Source organism: Charadrius vociferus, unplaced genomic scaffold, assembly GCF_000708025.1.
Source record: "Charadrius vociferus isolate BGI_N301 unplaced genomic scaffold, ASM70802v2 scaffold187, whole genome shotgun sequence".
In the NCBI taxonomy this organism is placed as follows: domain Eukaryota; kingdom Metazoa; phylum Chordata; class Aves; order Charadriiformes; family Charadriidae; genus Charadrius; species Charadrius vociferus.
Window position 1 is genome coordinate 2,175,664 of NW_009649180.1, and position 25,240 is coordinate 2,200,903.

General features: G+C 36.9%; 1 protein-coding gene across 1 annotated transcript in view; it reads right to left on the bottom strand.

Moving 5' to 3' along the window:
• Positions 1–25,240, bottom strand: part of ADK (adenosine kinase) — a gene marked incomplete at its 5' end in the record, with an annotated part of 215,792 nt that overhangs the window by 69,527 nt on the left and 121,025 nt on the right. Inside the window, one exon of the mRNA XM_009888664.1 lies at positions 13,802–13,972. Within this exon, the coding sequence (XP_009886966.1) occupies positions 13,802–13,972 (171 nt within the window). The remainder of the gene's footprint in view (positions 1–13,801; positions 13,973–25,240) is intronic.

The following is a 25,240-nucleotide window of genomic DNA, read 5'->3' on the forward strand; positions in this document are numbered from 1 at the left end:
AAACGTTACGAAAAGGTAAGCATCATAACTTGTTACGCTCTCGATATAAATTAGTAACATGGTTTAGAGAGATTAGTATAGACAAAATTAGTTACATTTCAAACAGTTTGCAGGATGAATTGGATGTATTTCAAATCTACTCTTGGGAATTTAATCTACATGAAGTATATTTTTTCTTATTCATTATCCTGAACAAGGATTTATTGCAAGAGGTCTTATTAACAAATGAAAAAAAAAAACAGTAGCACTGAAATCCATTCAATTCTAATTAAAAAAAAATCATTAGAAAATTTTACACATGTTGTATAAATTGTAAAATGAGAGAGTTCTATTTATCTGGATAATCTTTTCTTGAAAGAAATATCTTTGTTCAAAGACCACAGGACCAGCCATAATGGATGAGAACAGTAATATATCTAGTCCAGGACTCTGTCTTTGGAAAATTGTTACAAAGAAAACTGAAGGAAACGGCAAGTTTACAGAACAGTCTGGTTTCCTTTAAACTCTCAGTTGGCTTTTACCCTGAAAAATAAGCGTTAAAGGGGAATAACTGTGGATGGCCATATTCTCTAATTATCCAATACTCCCCATCCACCTAACACTTAAAATCATTACTGTATCATTGAATGTACAGATTTTGAAATAGAAAAAATAGGGGGTTTGCTTTGTGTTTCATTACATGAGTTACTACTCTAAAAATTGTTACCTTGAAAAACAGCCACAAGAAAGAATGTTTGTATAATCTACTCTTGAATTAAGCATCTTCCCGGTATGCTAACATTCCTCGTTAACCTATTACATATTCTTCCCTCACTCTAGAACTGTTCAAATGCCCTCCAAAGTAACCAACTGCTGTTAATTTACGTTGCAGTATTCTGTACAGTGCACTTCCAGGTTCCAAAGAACAAGAAAGGCAAACTCGTATTGAAGAATAGTAGAGGTGAAGGTTGGTTAAGAAGAGATAACTGACATTTAACTTCCTACAAAAACAACTCCAATGGAAGAAGTGCAAAATGAATAGGTATGCTTTGAATAAAGCTTGTTACAAGGAAGACCGCTCCCTAAAATAGTTAATATCTTTACCATAAATGAAAAGATAACTTTGGGATAACTTATGTTGTCACTTCCAAGCCAGCTTAAAAATTGTCCCGACAGCACAGCTGAAGATGATATTAACATATTAAAACCTTTGATCTCGATTTTAGCTTGTTCTATCTGAAATATATGTATATGAACCACTCAGTCCTGGGACACAAAGTTCTTCTTTGAAGTATGGAAGAAACTCATCTGCAAGTAGAGTTAATATGGAATCCTGAAACTTATGGTTTCCATGGTATACTCTAAATAACGGGTCCACTTCCCACCAGCACTACCCTTTAGAATACTCATACGTGGGTCCACCCACCTCTCAAATAATGCATGCTCAGAGATGGGCTACAATTGGCCAGCATAAGGCTGCATACTTCTTCAGTTCTTTTCACCAGTTTAGATTCTAGAAGAAATAAATTTGGTTCCAGATGATGAGTGTTCTTTTTCGAGCAGTTCGATTCAGTAGTTTGACTCATTATCGTAATTCGCATATACCAAGATGCAGCTCCATCCAAATCTGGCATTTACTTTGATGTTCAAATCAAATGCATAGTGTTTGGCAACTATATGTGCAGAATTTAAATTGACTGATCCATTTATCTGAAACTGGTATGTGTCCAAGACCACTCACAGATGTATCTACTGGTCTAGTAGAAATTCCAACGAGAGGAAAGAGACATGTTAATCATAACTGCTCCACAATGACATATATATTAAATACTGTGTGTGTTAAGACCATCGGACTACCCATCCGCATAGGTCATACACTGTCAAAAAAAGTTAAGAAAAACTTCTGGTGAATCAATGGTGAAAGACACCTGCAATTCCAAGAAATTTCAGGTATTTTTCCAGTTGGAGGAAGGTTCTCCTTTCAGAGCAACCAGAACTGCTCCAACAACATGATTTATGGCTAAAGCTTCGTTTTGCATGAGAATTCCAGTTCTTTTAAAAGAGAAAGAATGTTGTACAACCTGGAGAGGTCAGTACTCTGACTAGACAAGATAAAAATGCCCTGGTCTCTCAGAGGAATGGCACAGCAGAAAGAAACATCGTTAAAAGAGATCCTGAGGAGGACCTAATTCTGGGAGGTCTCATACCTGCCAGGAACCAAAGATACTGCTAATAGCTTGGCCTCTCAGAATTACAAAAATAGTATCCTTCAGAAGGACAGCCACAGAGAAAGAAATAAGCATGCTGTTGACTGGCACCTGCAGACTGGCTTAAACTCAAAGGACATCATCGTCAAAATGAAGCAGCAGAATTTCTCAATAAAAGCAGTGAGTTTCCCCTGAATCAAGATTCATCAATCTTCAGCATCAGAAAAATTTAAAATAAAACTCCTAACTCCAGAAATTTTTGGGACATCCTCAAGTAGCCTATTCAACTAACAGGGCTGTACCTTGATAACAGCAGGACAGCTTAGGACACTAACGACAGATTAGTTGGGGATCCTAAGGGTCTTCCAGTGGAATGTGTACCACTTTCCCATTGCTTTCAAGTGAGTTTCTCAAATGCTCAAAGTTTTTGCTTATTGACAAGGACAGCCTGTGGCCTTATGGAGCAGGGAGAACCAGCTGGCTCCTAGCTCTAAGACTCGGACCAGAAGCAGATGCTGATGGCCGCTTCCTTTGTAAGGGTGGTAAGGAAGTCGTTCTCCTTAGCTGTAGTTGGGAAGAACAAACTTTCTGCTTGTGAAACCGCTGCCTCTGAATGAAATAACTTGAGGATGACAAATATAATCGGTTACTGAATTTCAAAATCAGAGTAGGGGGTCCCCCTCTACACAGCTAGAAACATAACCTAGAAACAGACAGATTTATATATTTCAAAATTTCTACCATCCCAGCCATTAGACTGCTACAATCCTTCCTTTCTTCACCTGGAAACTACTTTAGCATGGAAAGCAAACTGACTCATATATACATGTTTCCCTAATGTGACTGTATGTATTGCTGGTTTTGACATGGAATACGAGGTGTCAAATGAGGGTCTGAGGACGTAATGAGCAACATTTTGAAATTGTTATGTATCACATAGGTGTTAGCAGTACTTTTACTAAAGTAAAGGTTTAGTGGACCCTTTTTGTGGCGAATTTAAAAAAAAAAAAAGTGTAACAACTATGAGAGATGAGTTCTGTTAACTCAGAACAGAAACCTATAGCAAAGCAATTTCTCCACATTGCTTCCCTGGGAGGTCAATATTTAAACAAATGGTATTGTAAGTCAAAATATGACCACTAAACCTCAAAATATAGCTTAAAGAGACCCTTCATGTGGCTCCAAAATTATCACTCAAAGGCTGCTGTAAACGGGGTGGCTTATGCTTATAAGTAAGGCAAGGTTTTAGTGACCAACTGATACCTTTGGGAAAACCATGGATGATTTTATGCATCTTTCAGGTATTTTAGGTATGCTGCAAGCGTATTTTTTTCTACTCCTTTTCCAAGTTTCTTTCCTAAGTTTTTGACAACTCTTTGAAAAATTATTTAGAAATAAATAAAATGTTTTTGCAACCCTTACATATATTTCTGATCCATTGCACATGCTGCATAATATACTGCAGGTTTAGATTTTCTTTTAAAGCATTTATAGAAGGGACAAATTATGTTTCAGTTGTATAATTAGTAAATTTAATCAAATAAAATGCCCAGTATTATCAATTCTATTATCTTAACCCTCAATTCTAACTAAAATATATATTTTAATCAGTAACAGTTTCATAGAAGTCAGTTCTAAATACGTTCAAAGTATATGTCAATGCACAATGGAAAAATCTTTTTGCATTGTTTACTTATACAGAGCACCTTTTCAGTAGTCTCAAGGAAACGTCCGTGGGTTACATTTATTCCTATCAAATCTACAAACAGTAGGAATCCCAGTGACAGAAGATTATACAACTACTTGGAAAGAAGAGAGGGCTCAAACGCCTAGTTTTGCTCTTATTTGTTGAAGAAAGTCAGAAAAATGAAACTACTTAGATTTGTAATCAGATGTGAAACTCTCTTGACGGAATAAAAATATTATTTGAGCTATATAAGCAGGGTGAAGAAAGGTATTAATAGAGGAAGATAACATGAGAATGAAAGAAGGTTAAAACTGTAGTTTTGAAAAAATAGTGCTATGTAGTAATACAGAAAAAATACATTAATGTAATAAAGATGTTGCCAATTCTGTTCCAAAACCCCCAAACTACATTCTCAAGATTATTCTTTATAAAACAGTTTTAAAAACAAGACCTGTGATGAGTGGCATTCCTCAGGGGTTGGTACTGGGACTGGTGCTGCTGAACATCTCTGTCAGCAACACGGACAGTGGGATTGAGTGCACCTTCAGCAAGTTTACGGATGACACCAAGCTGAGTGGTGTGGCCAACACTCTGGAGGGAAGGGATGCCATCCAGAGGGACCTTGACAGGCTTGAGAAGTGGACCCATGCAAACTTCATGAAGTTCAACAAGGCCAAGAGCAAGGCCTTACTGCGGCCTTTCAGTACTTGAAGGGGGCTTATAAGAAAGATAGGGACTAACTTTTTAGCAGTGCCTGTTGCGACAGGATAAGGGGTAATGGTTTTAAAGTAAAAGACGGTAGATTTAGACTAGCTAGAAGGAAGACATTTGTTATGATGAGGGTGGTAGAACCCTGGAAAAGGTCACCCAGAGAGGGGGTAGATGCCCCATCCCTGGTAACATTCAAGGCCACGTTGGACAGGACTCTGAGCAACCCGATCTAGTTGAAGATGTCCCTTGCTCATTGCAGAGGGATTGAATTAGATGACCTTTGAATCCAACCCAAACTATTCTATGATTCTATGATAAGAAACCCACGCCCAGGCCCTGATGCACTGAGGCAAGATTGAGCCATTGTAGAAAGTTTGAAAGGCTAAGTTGAGACCTGTTGGAGAGTGTCCAGAGGAGGGCCACAAAGATCATCAGAGGGCTGGAGCACCTTTCTGATGAAGACAGGCTGAGAGAGCTGGGGTTGTTCAGCCTGGAGAAGAGAAGGCTCCGGGAAGCCCTTATAGCGGCCTTCCAGTACCTACAGGGCACCTACAGGAAAGATGGGGAGGGATTCTTTATCAGGGAGTATAGTGATAGGGCAAGAGGTAATGCTTTTAAACTGAAAGAAGGTAGATTTAAATTAGATATTAGGAAGAAATTCTTTACTGTGAGGGTGGTGAGACACTGGAACAGGTTGCTCAGAGAAGCTGTGGAGGCCCCATCCCTGGAGGCGTTCAAGGCCAGGTTGGATGGGGCTTTGAACAACCTGGTCTAGTGGAAGATCTCCCTGCCTATGGCAGGAGGGGTTGGAACTGGATGAGGTGCCTTCCAACCCAAACCATTCTACAATTTGATGATTCTATAATATTTTTTTGAAAAAGTTATTTAGCGCAGTTTAGTTTAGAGCAGCCTCCAGACCTCTCTACAATACATGATCACAGGGTTTTGAATATCATCACAGCCTTGCTAGTGGCTCCTTGGCTATCCCTCCCTTTTTCTTCTCTTTAAAGTACCCCTTGTTCAGACTCAAATTTATAAACACAGGAAGCACCAACACATACTTCTTAGGCAAATACAAGCTCTTTTATATAAAAACCTCTGTCCAAGAACTTTACAGCTAATACCGGAACTTATCCATGCACAGTAACATTCAACTAAATACCTGCAGATAAAACTATATTGAGTAGCTGCATGTGTAACATAAGTCAGGATTAAAAAGGATATTGCTGTAAATGCTAGAATACAGAAATAAAATCTTAAATTCAAACAATGTCTCCAACTGTGTTTCTTTGCTATATTGCTTGGGAGACCCTAGCAGTATAGGGTCTGGTTAGGTTAGATTAAACAGAGAGGTTAGCGGGCTTTCTCTTTCCAAGTCCTCCGTACCACCATGTATTACTCTCTCATCTGATCAGTTGTAGCAATTCTGTTGCCTGGGAAAGCTGGAATGGCTCAGTGATTCAACAGTAAACTAGTCCACAGAAATTACTCTTGCTATGGACATAAAATTGCTAAATCTGACTAAAGGGGGCAGATGAGACTGTAGGATAAGGGCAGGTGAGAAAGTTTGGCATCAGCTCACATTTAGATGTTATCCACAGGGATAACATGGCACTGCAGCCTTACAATTCACTGTAAGGACTGTAACAGGGGCAGAATCCCCAGTATATGATGGCATAAAAGGCTTTGGCATGATCTAACAATGCTCTGAATCAGAAACTGGCTACTTCTGTCCCAAATAGGGCTTGAAATGTGGAGTCACTGAATAGACCATAGCTGGATTGGAAAACAAAACCTTTATTGAAACCTACATATTTTACCTGCTTTGTTATCTGCAAATACCTCTGTGAAATTGAATTGCTCTGGATTTATGCTGATTTAAAGAAGTTCTTGTGAACGTTCTGCCTTCATGCTACTTCTTATCAACTATATAACTAAATTTTATTCATACTCTTATTTTTGCAGCTCCTACATTATATATTTGTATTACATTATATGTTTTTGCCCTATTACTGATTATTGAAAATATACATGCAGTTCACCTTTAAAAGGCCTTCAGAGACATATATTAATATTACACTGAAAACTGAAAGCCAAATTCTGCAGGTCATTTCTTCCAGTCAGTTGAATTTTGTCCTCAATGTATCCACCAGCTGACAACATTTCAGGGCACTAACTGAAGAAAAAAGTCAGAACTCGATTTTGCTTGTTCCTGGCTCTGCTCTTGCTGTATGACCTTGGGCAAATAACCTCTCAATTGTCCACCTGTAAAACAGAGACAAGACTACACACCCACCTTATTGGTTTATTCTGAGCTTTAATGTTTATGAAGTGTTACGAGAGGTTCTGGGAAGTGCTACAAAGTGAAAAGGGTTATCAATCATCGTCAGTAAAACACAGGCTGCTGAAATAAGGGGAGACCTGCCTTCCCTCCTCACAGGACATGTTCTCTCTTGTGCTGCGTTCTAACCAGTATTTGTAATCTTAAAAGTATCTCAACACTGCATAGCATAAGGAAGGATAAATATCCCTAAGCATTCTGAGAGACTACCAGAGAATATTTTTAGCTTGAAGAAGTGAAGCCTGTTGTAAAGTATATGCTTCTCTTCTAAATACCTGCTTGCTTTCCGTAACAGGAGAAAAAGAAAGCCATTTTTGAGATAGGATTCCTAAATTGCTTAAATAGCTAGACATTAGCTGAAAGCAGCACTAAATATCAATTTAAATACTTGGCTCTCAATTTTCTTTTCATTCATAATGTACTAGGTAAACTATACTAAAATAATTACTTGCTTATTACTCATGAATTTCAGTGCAGCAGCTGAGACAATATAGATAAATAAGATGATTAATTGAAACAGAATGAATCACAACAAAATATGTTGTTGTATAAGGTATGATTAACTCCACAGTGATTCATATCATTTCAGATAACAGGGCTTTTATCAAAGACGGCTGCAAGGTTGGGAAATGATTTAAAAGCATTTCATCTTAGAGAGCCACTGCAGTTCACAAGGGAGGGGGAAAAAAAAAAAAAAAGAGGCGAGAGAGGCAGAAGCAGATTCAGCGTCTGCAGCTGAAATAGCCTTGGGCTGTTTCAGCATCCTTCCCACAGCACATCTTTACAACACGCCACTGACATTACCAACCTCCCTTGTGCTAGAGACCCTCTCATTTTCCAGTTGGCCGCAATTTATTAGATATCCCAATGATGAGAAAGTTAAATCTATGAATTAAGCAGCAATATTACAATGCCATAGCTTTCCTATAATTGAAAACAAAACATCTGCACCAGGAAATAATTGTCAAAATTCTACAAAGACATCAAAGAAAAATAGTATTTATTTTTCCTCCATTCAAAATTACAATTTTTAATTCCCAGGCTCCCTCCAAAGACTTTGCAGCAATCTTAAATGTAGGATTTATAAAAAGAAACTGCTATCTGTTTACTGCAGTTTAGAAAAGCAAACACCAGCAGCAGCTGACCTTAAAAACCTCTTCCTGTTAAAATAGAAGAGAAGATGAGATGTCTCCTTACAAAATTTTTTCCCATGTGTATTTAATAAACTGGGTCAGAATATCTGACTACGATTTTTAACTTAACTGCAGACTCCCTGTAGGGGACTGTGCAAACCTCAGTCTCTCACTCAGCCTGCGAAATGAAGGTAACTGCCCTCACCTGTGGGGCAAGCTTCTGACAACTTCTGAAAGCATAACGAAATGGAAAATACTAGCATATAAATTGAAATGCAAAACACTGACACCCAACTTAATTTCGTTTGAGATGATTAATGTTTCTGAAACTTAATTCAAAATGAATAAAGATGCAGAAGCTGAAGGTAAAGGTTGAACTCGTACGGAAGACAGCTTGCAAACGACCACTGACTGAAAATAACCCCTCAATATGGACCAGTTCCAGTGAGCTAAAAAGAAAGAACCAAGGTCTCTTAAGGGCTCTTTAGGTAACATATATGCAAGTTAGCGGTAGAGTAAAACAAGCCTCTTCAAGATACCTGTTTCAAATATGATCTATTATTTGCCTTCTACTAATAATTTCAAACACTCAAAAATAATTTTAAATGCTTCCTTAAGAATACTTCAAAAAGAAACAACAATTTGGTGATATTTATGGCGTGACCAGACACCTTTGCTATGTTCCTTTCTTGGCCCATCTGATACAGAAGAACAAACTGAAATGTTTTTCTCCCTTTCAATATTTATTGAAAGACAAACTGTATTTCCCTTCTTCCACACACCAAATTACATCTGCCACCTGATTTTCTCCTGCCTCTTACCTCTTAATCGTTTCCTCAGAATCAGACAATTCACCAGTGTGAAAGGACATTCAGGCAGTGTGGAAAACTATCTGTTAGATCTATAAATGGTAGCAATTACACTGGTGTGAAATCAGATCAATTCAGTTATGCCATTATAAATGCACACTAGTTTAAAAAGAATCACTGTGAGGCTCATTTATTTTACAAAAGTGATTATGTCTCATTCAAGATTCTTGTGAGCTGTGGGCAGATTCCTAACCCTACAGGTATCAGTCTGGTCCCAGACGATAATCCAGCGGAGGAAATTTGCAGGCGGGACTGAAGGTTGTCCACAGTGTCATATCTTAATATAATATATATCAAAGTACATGGAGTGAAAGTTGTTTACAAAAATGCATTGCAGGTTACAGATTGGGAATAGACCAATTTGTTTGGAAACTGTCATTTAGGTGTAAATCCTAGTGTGTTGAATGCAGTTCTATGCCAGAAAACTGAGTAGCATTTCCGTTCACTCCCCTGGTTAAAATAAGCACAAAACTACAGACTGACTGCAAGTTCAAAATCGGAAGCACGTTAACCACTGTTATCAGTTTTAGATTTACTGTTTTTCCTTGCCATTAAAGAGAATTTTCCATGTCATTGAAGAGATTTGCCTTTATAAAGGTTCTTAAAGGCTGTGTCCAAACCACATGTATTTGTAGGGATGTTTATGTTAGTATTTCATACCTCTCTTGAAAATACTTTAAATTAAGCAGGCATAATGTACCATTTCGGATTAATTGTAAGATGAAACGGTGACAAGACCTGTTTGATATCTTACTGCATGCAAAGGCACCCATCTTTTTAAAGCTCAGGATTCATAACTCCAGAACCGCCAGTAAAGCTGTTGTCATTGCTTTTTAAAACACAGAAGTCTTGCACGCAACCTTTTTTCTTTTCAGCGCGTTTGCTGTCACACCAGCATCAATTTCCCAGTGAGCTTGCAGAAGCATCTGTCTTTGCAGAACTTCAGCTTACAATCCTGTAATTAATTTGTTCAGAGACTGGGTGTTTAGAAGTAACAGCTCTTTACACTAGAGAGGCAGAGGATCCAATTTCCAAGAATAATTGTTATCTTAGTTTTCTTTATTATATTCGTGCTTTAGAAAAAGCCACGATTTCTTTTCTACATAACCGCCTCAACTTTTGCTGATCACTGTACACACCAATCTACATTGTTTGGTTATAGTTTTGGTTGTAAAGCAAGAGATAAGGAGCTCAGCATGTCTGTAATTCTAAAGTTTCTAAATTCTAAAATTTCTCAGTGATGTCCTGCCTACACGTAGGAAGAGAACCCAGATGATCTTTACCACATCAATATCTTAATAAATATTCCTCTGAGTCATGAATGACTGCCATATGCAGGGATGAATCATGTGAAAGCTTTGTAGTGTCCCTTGAATTCTGACGGCCTGCACAGAAAAGAAACTGCTATCCAGCTGCACGTCCCAAAATACACAGACCGTTTTCCCAACAAGTAGTTTCCTCCCTGAGGAGGTGCCATTGTAACTCACGTCTTTTGGGGAGACTGGAAATGGAGTTCAGATTCCTGTGCCCATTATTGACTTTGACTGGTCAAGTACATCAGAGACATCAAGCTTTAGCCCTAACTGGGAAAGTGGAAAGAGGTCTGGGAAAGAAATACTTGCAAATTTTGGCTTCTTTACTTGCCTTGTATAATTATGGTGTAGGAAACATTCCACAACTCTGTGTAGAGATGTAATTTTAAAAGCTTTCACTCCTTTGACCATTCTGTTACTGAAAGTTACCTTGAGTTGTAAAATATGTATTCTAATGTGAGCTTTTACAGACGAATTAAGCAGCAACTTGTGACAAAGCAGTTATCATCAGGAGATAATTGACCTTATTTGAGAGTTAAGCATCCTGAGGCAAAGTAGAGTGTGCTTAATCCTGGCAGGTTAATTATCCAGTGATTAGGGTAGCTTGGAAGGTATTATTGCTAAGAACCATTTGCAAAATGACACTATTAAAAAAACCTTAATTTAATAAAAATTAAAAGCAATGACAATAATCAAGTTCTCCAGTCATGTATTGCTAGGTAATGACTGCAGAATGGCCCTAATTGGTTAGCAGCAATGAACATATAATTATTCCTATTCTGAATGTTCTGTACTAAATTTATTATATGAAGTACAGTTAATAAGTATCAAAAATCCAAGAGAAGATGTTTGGCTAGTTATAAAAGGGATTTAAACCAATGATCAAAACACCAGTGGTCACAGAGCTAATCCTGAAACTGATACATGTATTGAGTTGTTTTCACAGCATTCAGCATCTCCGCTGCAGTTAAGGGTACGCTGGCATTAACATTCTAAACTAGAACATTTATTCCAAGAGGTTTATAACTTGCCCATTTTAATTACCATCTGGCTGAAACTTGAAATAACCAATCTCCATTCAGATGTAAATTTTTAAGTAGAAGATGTAATTTAAAATCACTTTACCAATTGTTTTTAGTTTAGGAACGGCAGCAATTTGGAATTTTGCTGCTCTTGGATGTTTTTGTATTACTCAAAAAATAAACAGCTCAGTGCTTAGCAATAAAATTGTATTGGTCTATAATGTGGAGTGAAGATAAATATAGGGAGGAATAAAAATCGTGTCTAAGAGTATTGTTTGTACTAATAAAGTAACAACCACACCACTTAGTATGCCTTGCTTACATGTTAACTTATGCACTTTCAGTATTTAACTAAACAAGCAAAACTGATGGAAAATGTAGCAAAAAAATCACAGTAAACAGGCAAAAATTTGGTGTTGGCTAGCTGAAGTGGTTCATTGCCCATCAAGGCACATGTAAAACTTAAAAAAAAATAAATCCTGAATATACTGGTAGATGAAATGAATATAGGAGAAAGAAATCAAACCAAAACAAAAAACAAACCAAAGGAGGAAGCTACTAGAAGGCAGAACATGTCAGAATGAGCTTCTCTTGAGTTTTGCAACTACTCTTTACCACAAACCATATGCAGAGAGCAGAAATAGTGACAATCACAAGATACAGCAGCTACTAAAAACTAGATGTACACCAAGCCAAGAGCGTGGTTTCAAGTCACACAGAAAGACAAGAGAACAAACCACTGCAAACAGCATTTCAACAACTCAAAAGCAGCAACGGCCAGCTCATGTAGCAGAAAGCAGAGACTGAAAAATGACCAGGGTTCCAACTGATTAGTATAAGTAACAAAGCATAAGAGGCTGCTACTCTGAAGCATATATAGTGTATATATCTCTCTCTCCCGTACTGCCCACTTTAAGGATGATCACTTAAGTTTAAATAGTATCTTTTATCTGGAAAGACACCAAAATGCTTCAGAAATTATACACATAAAATGCAGGGAGTCTTTCAACTTTAACACACACAACAGTCCTATACTATACTTTATGACAGCAGGTGAATAATGCCATAGCAAACTGAAATGGCAGGGGAAATTAAGGTAGTCTGAATATAATTTCTAAAATTGGAATGTTGCCAGTATAGTGGACTATTGCTTATGAAGTGTGCAAATATATGAAAAATAACAACCTCTGTTTTATCTTCTGAAAAACAGCACCTAATGAACCACTGTGATCTGAATTCTCCTAACAGGTCAATCAGTATTTATATAAAAGACCAGCAAGGTTTAATCCCAGAAGTTTCTATGAAACCCTCCCACTCAAACATTGACTACGCTTGGTATTACTTCACTCATGAAACCTGACAAGTTTGGTTTTTTTTTTTGTTGTTGAGCTTATATCTATTAAATCAAAATATTCAGTACCATCTTTGTGAAAACTGGTTTGTGAAAGACAGAATAAAGGCAAAAGTTAGCAATAGCAGCAAAATGTCTGGAAAATACTACTTCTATATCGTTAACTATAGTTAAAAAGCTTTTCCTTATCCTACTGCATCTAAAAAACGTTGCAATTTTCTTCATTTTAAAAAGACTTTTTTTTTTTTTTTAAAAAAAAAAGTCCTATATCTCTATCAATGCTAGCCCCTAAAGTGGACATCAGTGTAAAAACTGATGAGTTGGTGCAACTCCCTGTATCACAATCAGGAATAACCACAGTCAGGAATAAGTCATGTTTCCATATTTTTCCTGTACTAATGTAGTTATCTTGAGAGACAAGCCCACACTTCATTTAGGTGTGTCACACTTTCAAAGGCTTTTTTTAACCTTTTTCTGCTGATCAAACTAAAAAATATTCAAGAGCACTTTCTGAAGTGGAAAAAAATATCAAAAAGTGATAGCACTACAATGAGTAAAATCTGAATTAATTTGGTCTATTACCATGGACTTCTGGGCAGAATTTCACGCAATCTGTTTGCCAACTGTTGCATAGCAAAGATAAACCATCCTTAGATGGACTGCCAGTCCATCTACCATAAAACCAATGAGAACCTTCTAAACTGATTAACCATTTCTTAGTTTTCTCCTCCCACTTCTTCCCAAAGAGTCGTCTTCATCACAGAAAATGCTATTAATCGCAACAGTATGGGTATGGAAACAAGTTAGAGAACCTCAGCAGCTCTGCAGTAGCCATTCATAGGTTTTCTTCCAGCAGAGAGTTAACTTCTGGGTGAGTTACCTCAGGCACATGGACAGTTATTACAAAGCAGTCAATGTGTTGGATATTTCCTCTTTTAACCTAGAATAACTTGTTCATGTGTCTCCACACTAGGACGAGCAAGTTGTAAACCTCTAACAAGTCAATTAACGTCCTTGGCATCTACTGAAATATCACAGTCCCGTCTGTGACCATGGATTTTATTTTCTAGTGACACTTCACATGGTCGGTCTCTCTCTATAAATGACAGAGGACCAGGAAGCAGGCTCCAAGGCACAAGCAGCTAGGAGCAAGAGATACAAATACTTAATTGCTTTTGTAAGACTCACCGTCTCGTTTCCAAAAAGGACGTCAACATAAGGCATGACTTTCATCATAGGCTCTTTGTAGAACTGGCTAATAAATGGTGCAGAAAGATTCAAACTGAAGATCTTGTTGTTTGCAGAAGCCTGAGCAGCCACTTTTAATACTGCTTCTGGTGACACCGTCAGGAAGAATCCCTGCAAACATCCAAACAAATCAATGTATGTTACTAATTTCATATTAGGAACGACACGATGTGATGCATGCTGTTTCTAGAAAGTCTCCCCCAACCCACCTTTGTCATACACGTGCACAGATAAAAGCTTCTGGAAAACACTGCCGTTCCATTAAGGTGTTATGAAGGTGACAAAGAATCTGCATATGCCTAGAATCACAGCCCTCCAAAATTAAACATAACTCCCTACCTCTGCATGCCATGTAGTACGCTTTCCCACAGCAGCTAAGACGAATGTTCGTATTTTAAAAGGTGATATATTATAATTCTAAACGCCCCTTTTTAGTAATAGAGTCAATCAGACTGTGCTGCTTAATTCCAAAGTCCAGTACGATGGCTCTATACAAAGCTAGGAGATTAATGAAATCCCTTGCCTGAAAAATTATTACCTTGTTTATAACAAATATGTTGATTGTGCTGTCATTGTAGCAGTTGCTATTGTTTTGCAGGAGAAACCTAGGGGTTTCCATGTTTCTGCACATGTAATTTATTTCACCCCCTCCTAAAAGTATTCTTTATTCTGAACCTGAACGTTCAAGTAAGTATCAATTGTGAACCAAATAAACAGTTCTCAACCAGAAATGACTATTTGTCTACTAAATTGTGAATGCCGATCTCAACCCTGTATGAAGAACAGTTCAAGGCTGCCATTTTGAATTTAGCATTGCAGATGATTACCTCAAGCACATGTGTTCCAGGAGTGATGTAAAGATCCCCTACAGTTTCATTAATCTACTAATTAAACAAAGGCTTAGTCTTTACACTAATTAAACAAATTTTGTATGTTTCATTTTTATAATCCTAAAAGTGATTTTACTATCTGTTCTCAAAACTCAGCGAATAATAGTAATTTTCAAGCAAGAGCAGCAAGTGTTAAATTTAAGGCCAGAGAAAACATCTAAGGCACAGCAACAAACAACTTTGAGGGGGCTCTGATAAATAAAACACCACCTCAGTCCTATCTGTAACATCGCCACCATGACACTCTAAAAGGTATAATAGTGAAATAGTCTTATTTTCCAGTTTTTATCCATATTATTATGTCTTTGGATCACGGAATATCTGTATTTTTATCCTGCATACTTCAGCTAGCAGATCATCTTAGGCACTCTACTCACTGGAAAAAAATAATACAATGAAGAGTCTACAGATTAAAGACTACTTAAACAGTCTTTTTATTTCTCCTTACTCCACACTCTCCAGTCTAACAAATACATGATTGATTTCAAAATCTGGGCATGATTCACTACATGCCAATAAAGGGTGCAAGAATGCTTTGCATCTTGTGGAGTTACTCAGTACCTTGAATGACTGGAAGCCTGTAAACATCCAAGCTTCTTTGCTATTTTTACATTCTGAAGAATTAAAATGAACAGTTTATATAACATCTTGTCTCCATAGCAATCTCTACCATCTTTTAGTTTTCCATTTAATGAACAGAGTTGGATTTTTAAAAACCGTTCCAAACACAAAATAAAAACCTTTCAAGGCTAACATGTTGCCAGCTGTGGATAAATCACAGATTGCTATACAGTGGTCTACGTAAATAGTAACCTGGTCAAATAATTAGGCTCCTTACCAATTTTAGGCTGAAAACTCCATCTCAACTAAAATACATCTGATTGTAATTTAAGGTACAGAACGTTATCCCCATGAGATCTAACTCAGGCCTGGATCCAACTCCCTTTTCCTTGGAAAGGCAACATAAAAGTACTGAGATGCAGATAGGAGAGCTTGCTTTTCAGACTCTGCAAAGTAAAGGCCGGGAACTCGCAAAGGCTACAAGCTCTGTCTTCTGACTTTCCTAAAAATCACTTATGCCGCTTAATTGCATTCTTCCAAGAGTTTTTAATATTTTTATTTAAATAACTATTTGACATTAAAACATCTAGAAATTAAGAGTTGTGTGTATGAGAACTCTTGTTAAAACTTTGCCAAGTATAACGTTTCTTTGCAAAAAAAGTTGTAGCAATACAGAAACAAAAGTTGGAGCAGCAGAATTCACACAATGGAATTAACAAAGTAGGAAGAAAATGCACAAAATCTGAACTGAACAGATTTGGGTTTAAAGAAACCTAATTAGAACCCCCTTGTTAAGTATTTAAATTGAGTTTCTCTCTATTTTAGTGGAATTCCAATTACAGCTATGGGCAGTATGGTTACAGGAACCCAGCTTTCTAAGTTCGAACTACATCTAGATAACAGACCACGCTATTGCAGCATGCTACCATTCTGAACAGGAAAGAACTCTACTAAAACAAACAGGTTTTCTCATGTCTCGCTGGGATTCACAAAGTCACTCCGTGGTTTCTTAGAGCCACAGCCCGCATGCTCTTGCAGCTGCCACTGCTTGTATGCATCTGTCTGGACGAAAAAGGAATGTCTAACTCAACTACTCCTGCCTACTCTAACAATTAACTGTTAGCCAACATTAGCTCTGACTGTGAGAATAAGCATATCTTGGTATCACTGGTAAAAAACACTCTGTATTCCACTAGTTAGTTCTATACCCACTAACAAAAAGGTTAAGAGGCCTCTCAGAAGGTATTCTATACCCACCTACACACCTCAGTCTACTTCTCAGAGTTTTGGGAACCTTTTTACCCTCAAAACCCAAAGGTACCTTAAAACAACTAGGAAGGAACTACCTGTAATCAAAAGATGAGACAGATAATATACAGAAATTCCAATAGCCTGGGAAACTTACATTGCATTTATACATTAAATGAAATTACTGTGTATGTATCTATCTTTGTGAAAGAATGTTGCACATACAAGGACATATGATAATTAGACAGTGCAGTCAAAGAAAGTGAAAGGCAGCAATACTGTGCTATGAAAACCTATTAAACATTAAAGGCTATCAGACATACTAGCAGCGCGCAGTATTCCTTTGGCGTGCACTGATTGAGACTGAGTATACCAGATGCTACAGCTTCATGATGTGCCACTATTTTCTGCTGCTCAAAATGTAACGAGCCTCTTTTCTATGCCAGGAGTACCACAAGCCAGAGAGCAAGGCTGAACTAATACGTACACCAGGAAAATAGGATGATAGACTGAATTATTTATATGCATGCTTGTATGTACACACATGCAAAACACAAGGATACTTTTCTTATGCACTGTAAGCAGTCCTTCTGTTTAAATACAGTCCTTTGGCAGAGAAAAACATTTTCCTTGTGGGAGAAAGAGAAAGAGGGGAAATCAGAAAAGCATTTGTGCATTGCAGACACATGGTTATGGGAGATACAGTAGCTTGTTTGTAACTTAGGAGCTTTTAAAATTCAATATTAAGATGCACATGACACAAAGTCAAGAGAGACTATCATATTAATCTTGCTCACTTTTACAATATTCAGAAATTCTTTGACGCCCCTTTTAAAATATGCCAAGGTACTGTGAGTATAGGATAGTTTTTGACACTCAAGTCTCTTTTTCGTAGACACTAGCATTACTGGAAGGATTTGGTGGGTTTATGCCCAAGCAATTTGTCTTTGCAAGTCATCTCTCTCATTTTTATCACACGCAGACCCAAAAGGCTTCTTCTGACCTAGACTAAGCTCACACAGCACTAGCTGTAGCAGATGTGAGGGCAGCAAATTAAGGGTGTCATAAGTGTCAGCAGCACAGAATCAGAGAGTGTTGACGGACCTCATGAAACCTGAACGACTCCGGCTTTGGTGAAAGTAATTCTGTATAAGGTGTTCTGTGCAAACTGAGAAGTCTTGCCATCATTTGTTCATATGAGGTAATGTGCATGCACTGAATTTCTCTGGATTCCATACATGTAATGCTTACACAATGAGGATCGGGATTTTTTTTTTTTTTTTAAGACAGTGAGTATTTCCTTAAAGCCAAAACTGTAATCTGTGACCTACTACATATTTAGACAAATCCAGGCCAAGATAATGACAAACAGCTTTGCAATTTTTGATTTATTATTGTTTAATAGTACGGATAAGTGTAAGAACACAGAGATAATAAAAATAAGATTGTTTTCAAACCTCCTACCCACTAAAATGCATTTGCTCTCTCTTCTTTCTAGCTCTTCCTCTTTCCTGCCACTCCCATTTGCAGAGTGAGTTACATGAAAGTATCGTATGAGTGACAGGATTTTGAACCATGGTATTGGGAGCTGATTTTGAAATGCCATTTGGTAACAATGTAAAATCAATAAATCGCAAGCGTGAATCAAAATATTTAACTTTCAGAAACACATATACAACAATCTGCTGCCATTTAAGACAAATTATAATCTGCCAACATGAAAGGAACACATCATTTAATCCAAAATTATTTTATAGCAAGCATTTACATAGAAAAGCAATTATGACGACATCACACTCATCCATCTAAAGGCTGGAATTTTTTAGGCACATAGAAAGTTTGACAGTTACGTAGTGACAGTCCTGATAAATACTGTGATTCAGTAAAGCCCTACAGGAATCATCTAACTTCAAGTATGCTGGCAGTTCCAGTAAAGGAGTGAGACTGCCAAGGTGCCAAAAGAACTCACTCTGTTAAACGACAGACAACCAAGTCAGAGCTTTTGGCCCTGATAAAGTTTCATATATTCTGTACACAAAGAGAACTTCAAGCCACACGCTTGGGCAGAATAGACTTCCCTCCACTCTGCTCTGCCACCAGTCTCATCTGCTGCAGTCTAGCAGGAATATCGGGGCTTGGAATGAGTAAAGCTGCAACACATGGCAGTTCTTGGGATGGAGAATGAACCACTATGAACCACTAGGTAGCTGCTCCAGACAGAAGAACTCGCACAAGGCTTCCAGGTGCCCTTCCAACCACAAGAGACCGAAAGTCTTCCAGCCTCGGAACTGCACAGAGCACAGATTGGGTGCAGTCCGTGTCCCACCCACCATAAGACAAGGCACTGAAATCATGTTCCTTCAGAACAGGAACCAGAAGGAATCTTCTTGGAACATTACAGCAAAAGCTCTTCATCTGTCTTAGTACTTGTGTGAGTTTAAAAGAGCAGGGAACAATTTAAAAACTATCTTTAGCACTGAAATATCTGAGCACGATGCTTGGAATGTGCAACACTGTCAAGTTAGCGGACTTACTGAGCCCTTACCTCTTCCTCTGAGTTCTGAACATTTATGCTTGCAACCTGTTCCTGCTTGAAATTATTTGTTAAATTATTTTCCTTACTGAGATATGACAGGGTAGTATCAAATGATACAGATATTAAAATACTCAGGCTGTGGAAAAAAACTCCAGAAATAATTAACAAAACCCCACAAATTAAATAAACAACATGACCTTTATTAATGAAGGTGCTTGTGCGTTAAGTCATGTTTTACTTTCTCTAGGAAGGACAAAAGCTCTATATAACTATCCACTTGGGAAATGTTCAGTCTGTAAATTAGTGAAATACATGAATGTTACTTTAATCTATGTACCTGTTCTTCACATAATAAGGCATTTAGGAACTTAGAAAGTACCTACACAGTATCAATTGCATTTTGGAACTGTATTTTATCTTGCAGTGATCAGCAAGTGGTTACTTAATGAAACAAAACCCACTGCTTTTTGTCCAGTTCCTACTGGAGACAGTTGTTTTAAATCAGAAAGCAAGGACAGCAAGAATGCAACAATTTCTCTGAGTAATTGTTTTGGCTTGTTCCTGTATGCATTGTTTATTTTTATGAAAGTATTGCTTTATAACTGGAAAATGACTAAGCTGTAAACTATTGTTTTATCGTTCTGAGTGGCCAGTGTTTCTGGTTTTGATAAAAGCCAAGTTTCAAACAGTTTTCAGTAACATAGGAAAAAACCTAACTGTCAGTAAATGTGCTTATATTGACCGTGACATTTTCCTCTATGACGGTGCCAACATGTCAGGAGGAGAGGATTGCTTTCAGACTTGAACAGCTTCTTTGTTGCTGAAGTGAACTCTGATTGCTGCCATATTAGTATCTATCAGATTACAACAGTAGCAGAAAACCTCCAATATTTGAAATTATATGTTAAAGAAAATAATTATTTTATGCATATATTAGCAATTTCTTTTCAGTTTTAAACAATTTGGAAATATTCTTCAATTCTGATTGCTATCGATTAAATTCAGCACTCTCCAGGAAGGTCTTCCCAGCCCTATCTAGGGCAAAACAATAGTGTGACTTTACTTACAAGATGTATACTTGCAGAGTGTATAGATGAGAACTTTAACAATGAGGGAGAGGTGTACACACATGTGCGAGAGCACAATAATACACCCAGTTTTGGTGCAGGGAAATGTCACAAATGAAAAAATCTCCTATTTCCCTGGAAACTACAAAATTAGTTAAGCTCATTTTGGCAAGATAAATCAAGATCTTAAGCTGATGGTTTGACATAGCTCCCTAAAGTCTGCCCCTCTGCGAGGAAGCACAAAATCTCTATATTCTCTCCAAATTTCAGCACAGTTTTACATGAGATTATTAAGCTCAGGGAGTGAGACGTCTATTTTTATTTATACTGAATTTGTAACAAAATTTTGGAGGAAGTATTAAACATCATCTGGGAGACAGGAGCCTAGAGGTTTTATTACTTTGATTAAAGTAATTCAACCTTTTTTGCCTCTGTTTACCCACTTGCAAAATACTTATAATGATAAATATACCTCCATTGGCAGAATCAGTGGGAGGTTTAATTACTTAACATTACTGAAATGACTGAAATTCTGTGTTGAAAGGTATTATAAAGTACAGGGCATTACCATCAATAAAATATAAGCTGCAAATCAAACAAGCTATGATAAAGAACAAGCCACTTTTCTTTTCTCCTAGTATCCCAACAACACTTTGCTACACTTTTTCTTCATTGAAAACCAATTTAACCCTTATAGAGAAAGCAATGCATCTTAAAATATTTGTTAAATCATTGATTAAAGAGAGAAACTGTTTCCTTCACCTTTCATCCTTCTAAAAGAACTTCTTATCAAAATTAGGTTTGCCTAACCCACCTATTAATATGAGGATAACGTCGTGTTCAGACCAAAAAGTAGATGCAGAAATAGCAATTGTTGCTTAATGAAACATTAACCAGAAGTCTAAAATGGTAATTATATTATTTATGATGTCTAGAACAATGAGATAATTGATTTTCAATCCTAATTTCCACAATTTTAAGCACAATCCCAGGGTCCCTGTCATGGCATATAAGCATTTCAGGAAGTAAAGAATAAGGTATGGTTAATTTAGGCCCTTGAAGACTGCGCAATATTTGCTTTTTTGTGTATGGCTAGTTACATTAATATAATTTGGCATCTCATTAATTATGTAAACATCAACCATATGTTGAATTCATTCAACTTTGGTGTGTACATAATATTTACAGTATATTAGTAAATTGAGAGAATCTATGTAACTACAAATGCATAGATAATTTCTAATTCTCTAGACAGTTAATCCTCAGTTTGAAAGCTCTCTAAGCAAACATTTAAAACAAGCCTGTCCCTTGCTTATTCAAATAGCCTTGAACAAGAAGAGGACAAATACGAACATCTTTTTAATTAAATATGCTTGTACCAGCACAATGGTTTATTCTACAAACACAGGTAAAACACTCAAAGACAGAAAACAATGACTGACCATTGGTGTATTAGTAGACTATCCTCACTGACTGACTGGGTGTCAAAGGATCTTGTGAAAATGCAGAAAATTTGATATGATCACACAAAGTCTTGTGCAGAACCGTTCAAAACTTGTGTATCAGTACTGCTTACTTAAGAATCTCATCTTCGATATTCCATGGCCAGAAAATCATAAAAATTCCTCTGCTGTGTACATGCAAGAGACTTTTTGGTTATGTGACTACGCAGACCACTATTGTGACTTTCGGAGTGGAAGGGGAAATTAATTTAGGCTCGCCCTGCTGTATTTATAAATATCAGTTCCCCTGCTCACAAGGCAAGGGAAAAAAACCCTCACCAACTTCTTGTTCTATACTAGTATATACTGCTATACCTGTGCCCTCAGAAGGTCAGGAGTCCGAGGTGATGCAGAGGAATACGGCTGTTACGCAATATAAACAAATACAGGGATGAGTCCAATGCCATGAAAAACATGTCAACTCCAGCACGACTTCTATATCTCATGGATTTCCCTGTCAACAATGTGGTCACGCTATGAAAGGTTTCACTTAAATTCAGGTTAGAAAACAGATATAAGGTATAATAATAACATAGGTATGTTTTTCCCTAAGCACTCCCATACTGAAACACTTAAGCAGAAACGTTTCTTCCCTCCCCCCAACTGCCTTTGAGATCTTGTAAATTATAAGAACATAGCAGCACGGGGATTAAATATTAATCAAAGTCATTACCATCATCGTTCGAACATATTTCAAGAGCCCCAAAGAAAGAGAGTATTATTTCACTAATAAAGATCATATCATCAGAAAGACTACGCTGATACCGTAGCATGGTAGGTATGAAGAGAAAAAAAAAAGACATGATCAAGAGGTAACACAAAAGATTTCTGAAGCTTATTGCACTATTGAAATGCTAACTCGGCATTTAACTGAGCCTGTTTAAGTAAAGCAGGCTCATGTGAGCAAAACAGAGCTCTATAAAGAGCCACAGAAGTATACAGGACATTTACAAAATGTAATTTTGCTGGGGAAAAAAAAACCATAAAAAAACCAAGGATCCAAACTCCATAATTTATATCCGTGAAAATCCAGAGCAGCTCTAAAGCTTCAGTGGAGATCTGAGTTCATTTGGTGTGCAATAGGGCTATCCGAAGCACAACCAGTACACCTGAAACTAACATTGTTCACAGGATGACTTATTCTTTGAATTAAAGTAATGACAAGTTTTATGGAATAATAGGTCTTTTGCTATTTGCAAATTAAGGTGTAAATGATTAATAAACCAAAATAATCTCTCCTGCTCCCCAAGGTATTTGCTAGCTGATTATAAACAGCCTACATATCCTTATGATATATTTAATTTAATGTATAAGCACCACTACTGCATAAAATTAAGTACATAGTAAAATAAAATGCTCAGAAGAACTAAAAAAGTAATTGGCAAAGTAATAAAGGATGTATTTCTTTCAATATCTGGCTTACCAACTTTAAGAGTAAGTGCATTAACATTTCCTTTTAAACATCGCTCTTCTCTCTACTCTAGTCCCAGAACCACAATTCCAAAAAAACTTGTTTCACAGCAAATATAACATTTACTATGAACACGCAATTAGGTCCTAATCACTTGGATTAATTACCACATCAGGGTTTACAATAAAACATTTATTGCTCACACTTCCACACATTAAAATTAATTATTTAAAAGAACATTAATGTTATTGCTTGGACTTTTAATTTTCATTATATAAGACTGTTGCATGACTTTGTTTCTGAACACACAAATAAATGAGGGTCAGGACCTATGCTAATTCTAATAATTATTAAGAAATACAGTTGAAATGTGGAAAATTACTAAACTCTCAACAAAGATATTTTCATTTAAATTAATTTGGGTAATAATAATTGTCTGTAGAACCCTGAATACAAGTAGCTATGCAAGTGCTTAGCATTAATTATTACACTCTGAATGAGTACTTTCTTCAAATTCAAAGGTGGTGGTGGAGATACCCCTAACTATTAGATTTTTAGAGCCAAATAATACTTACATTAAGTTCCTGCTTCTAATCAACTCAGGAGCTCACACCTCAGAAACCCACTTTTAATAGCAGGACCGCTACTGTAACCAGGAGAGTAGTGTTAGTCTTTTACTCCCAGATATTACAACCTGAGGGGAAACTTCTCTGCCAAGACACTATTTTCCGTAACACCGTATTATTGTGGGAGTAGCAGGTTTCAGTAGGGGCTTCAATTCGCACTGCTATTCAAAATGCTGGAACAATCTAAATAAGTTTTAGTTTTCTACTGACTATTTTCCATACTTCTCTACTTGAAAATGACTCCACTCCTGTCACATTATTTGCCTGCCTTCACAGAAAATCAGGCTACAGATACAGGAAATATGACTGAACAAACATTTTTTTTCATCTAATTAAAATGTCTAATATTTTTAAAACCAGTTTTAGATCAATAAAAGATCAAATTAGGCGGTCAGCATATGGCAGAGAACAAATCTTTCTTGATGCAGAATACCTCTGAGTTTTCAAGTAATACGATTTTGAGAACAGGAAACCCCTGAAACTTTGTGAGCAAAGACCTATTTGTTCCCTAAGAAAGTGTGGCCTGTGACACCGCCCCATTAGCCACCTCAGGACCATAATGTACCCGTGCAGCTTCTCGGTCTTCATAAGTAGGTATCCAAGTTCAACAGGGTACATCCCTTCCGCGGATGTTATGGTGTGTTTAGTACTAAATATTCACGTGACGTACAGCTTATGATAGGAACACTTGCAAATCACAGATTCTCCATTAAAAACACTGGTGTCTGCAACATGGAAATACTCAACGAGGCTGCATATAGACACCACGACACAATTTTTGATGGTAGGATTACATGCTGCTGATTTTAAGAATACTGTGCAATGTTACACCTTTTTTCTGCAACAACAGAAACATACGGGCAATATTTCCTACTTAATGTATGACAGACAAATGGATTTCATAAACTGTCATGTAAATGAGAACCTACAGCTCCAAATCAATTTACAGATTAAGAACAACAGAGCAGAATACAAATAACTAGTAAGAAAATAACTTCTAACTGGTAATTAGCGACTTCTTTGGACTCACTTAAGCCTCAAAAACTGTTACTTTATGGAAACAAAGTTACATTCAAGGAGACATTTCCAACATGGCAATTCTGGTTTTGGAAGATCAGCCTAAGCCCTTGAACCACTGTCTCTCCTATTTGTTAGTGCCCAAATTAGTTTGCCTGCTTAAATTAAATTTGCTTATTCTTGAAATGTTGAAGTGTATGGGGGAAAAAGAAGAGAGATTTGTATGTTTTAATGGTCTTAAAAAATTGTATTTGAAATTATATAATTCAAACAAACTGTTTTGGAAACTCACATGAGTTTTATAATGTTTGAAGAAATTCCAAATGGAAAAAGAATTTTCACAATAGGGGTCAAACATTAGAATATCATTAGAAATATTCAAAATGACCGAACATAAAGCAACTGTGTAAACTTTGAATTTGCTCTAACAAACCTCTGGCGGTCCATTCTAACCTAAATTATTCTAACAGTCTATGATATATTAGATCTGTGTATTTGAAAAATAGGGATAAAAAATATGT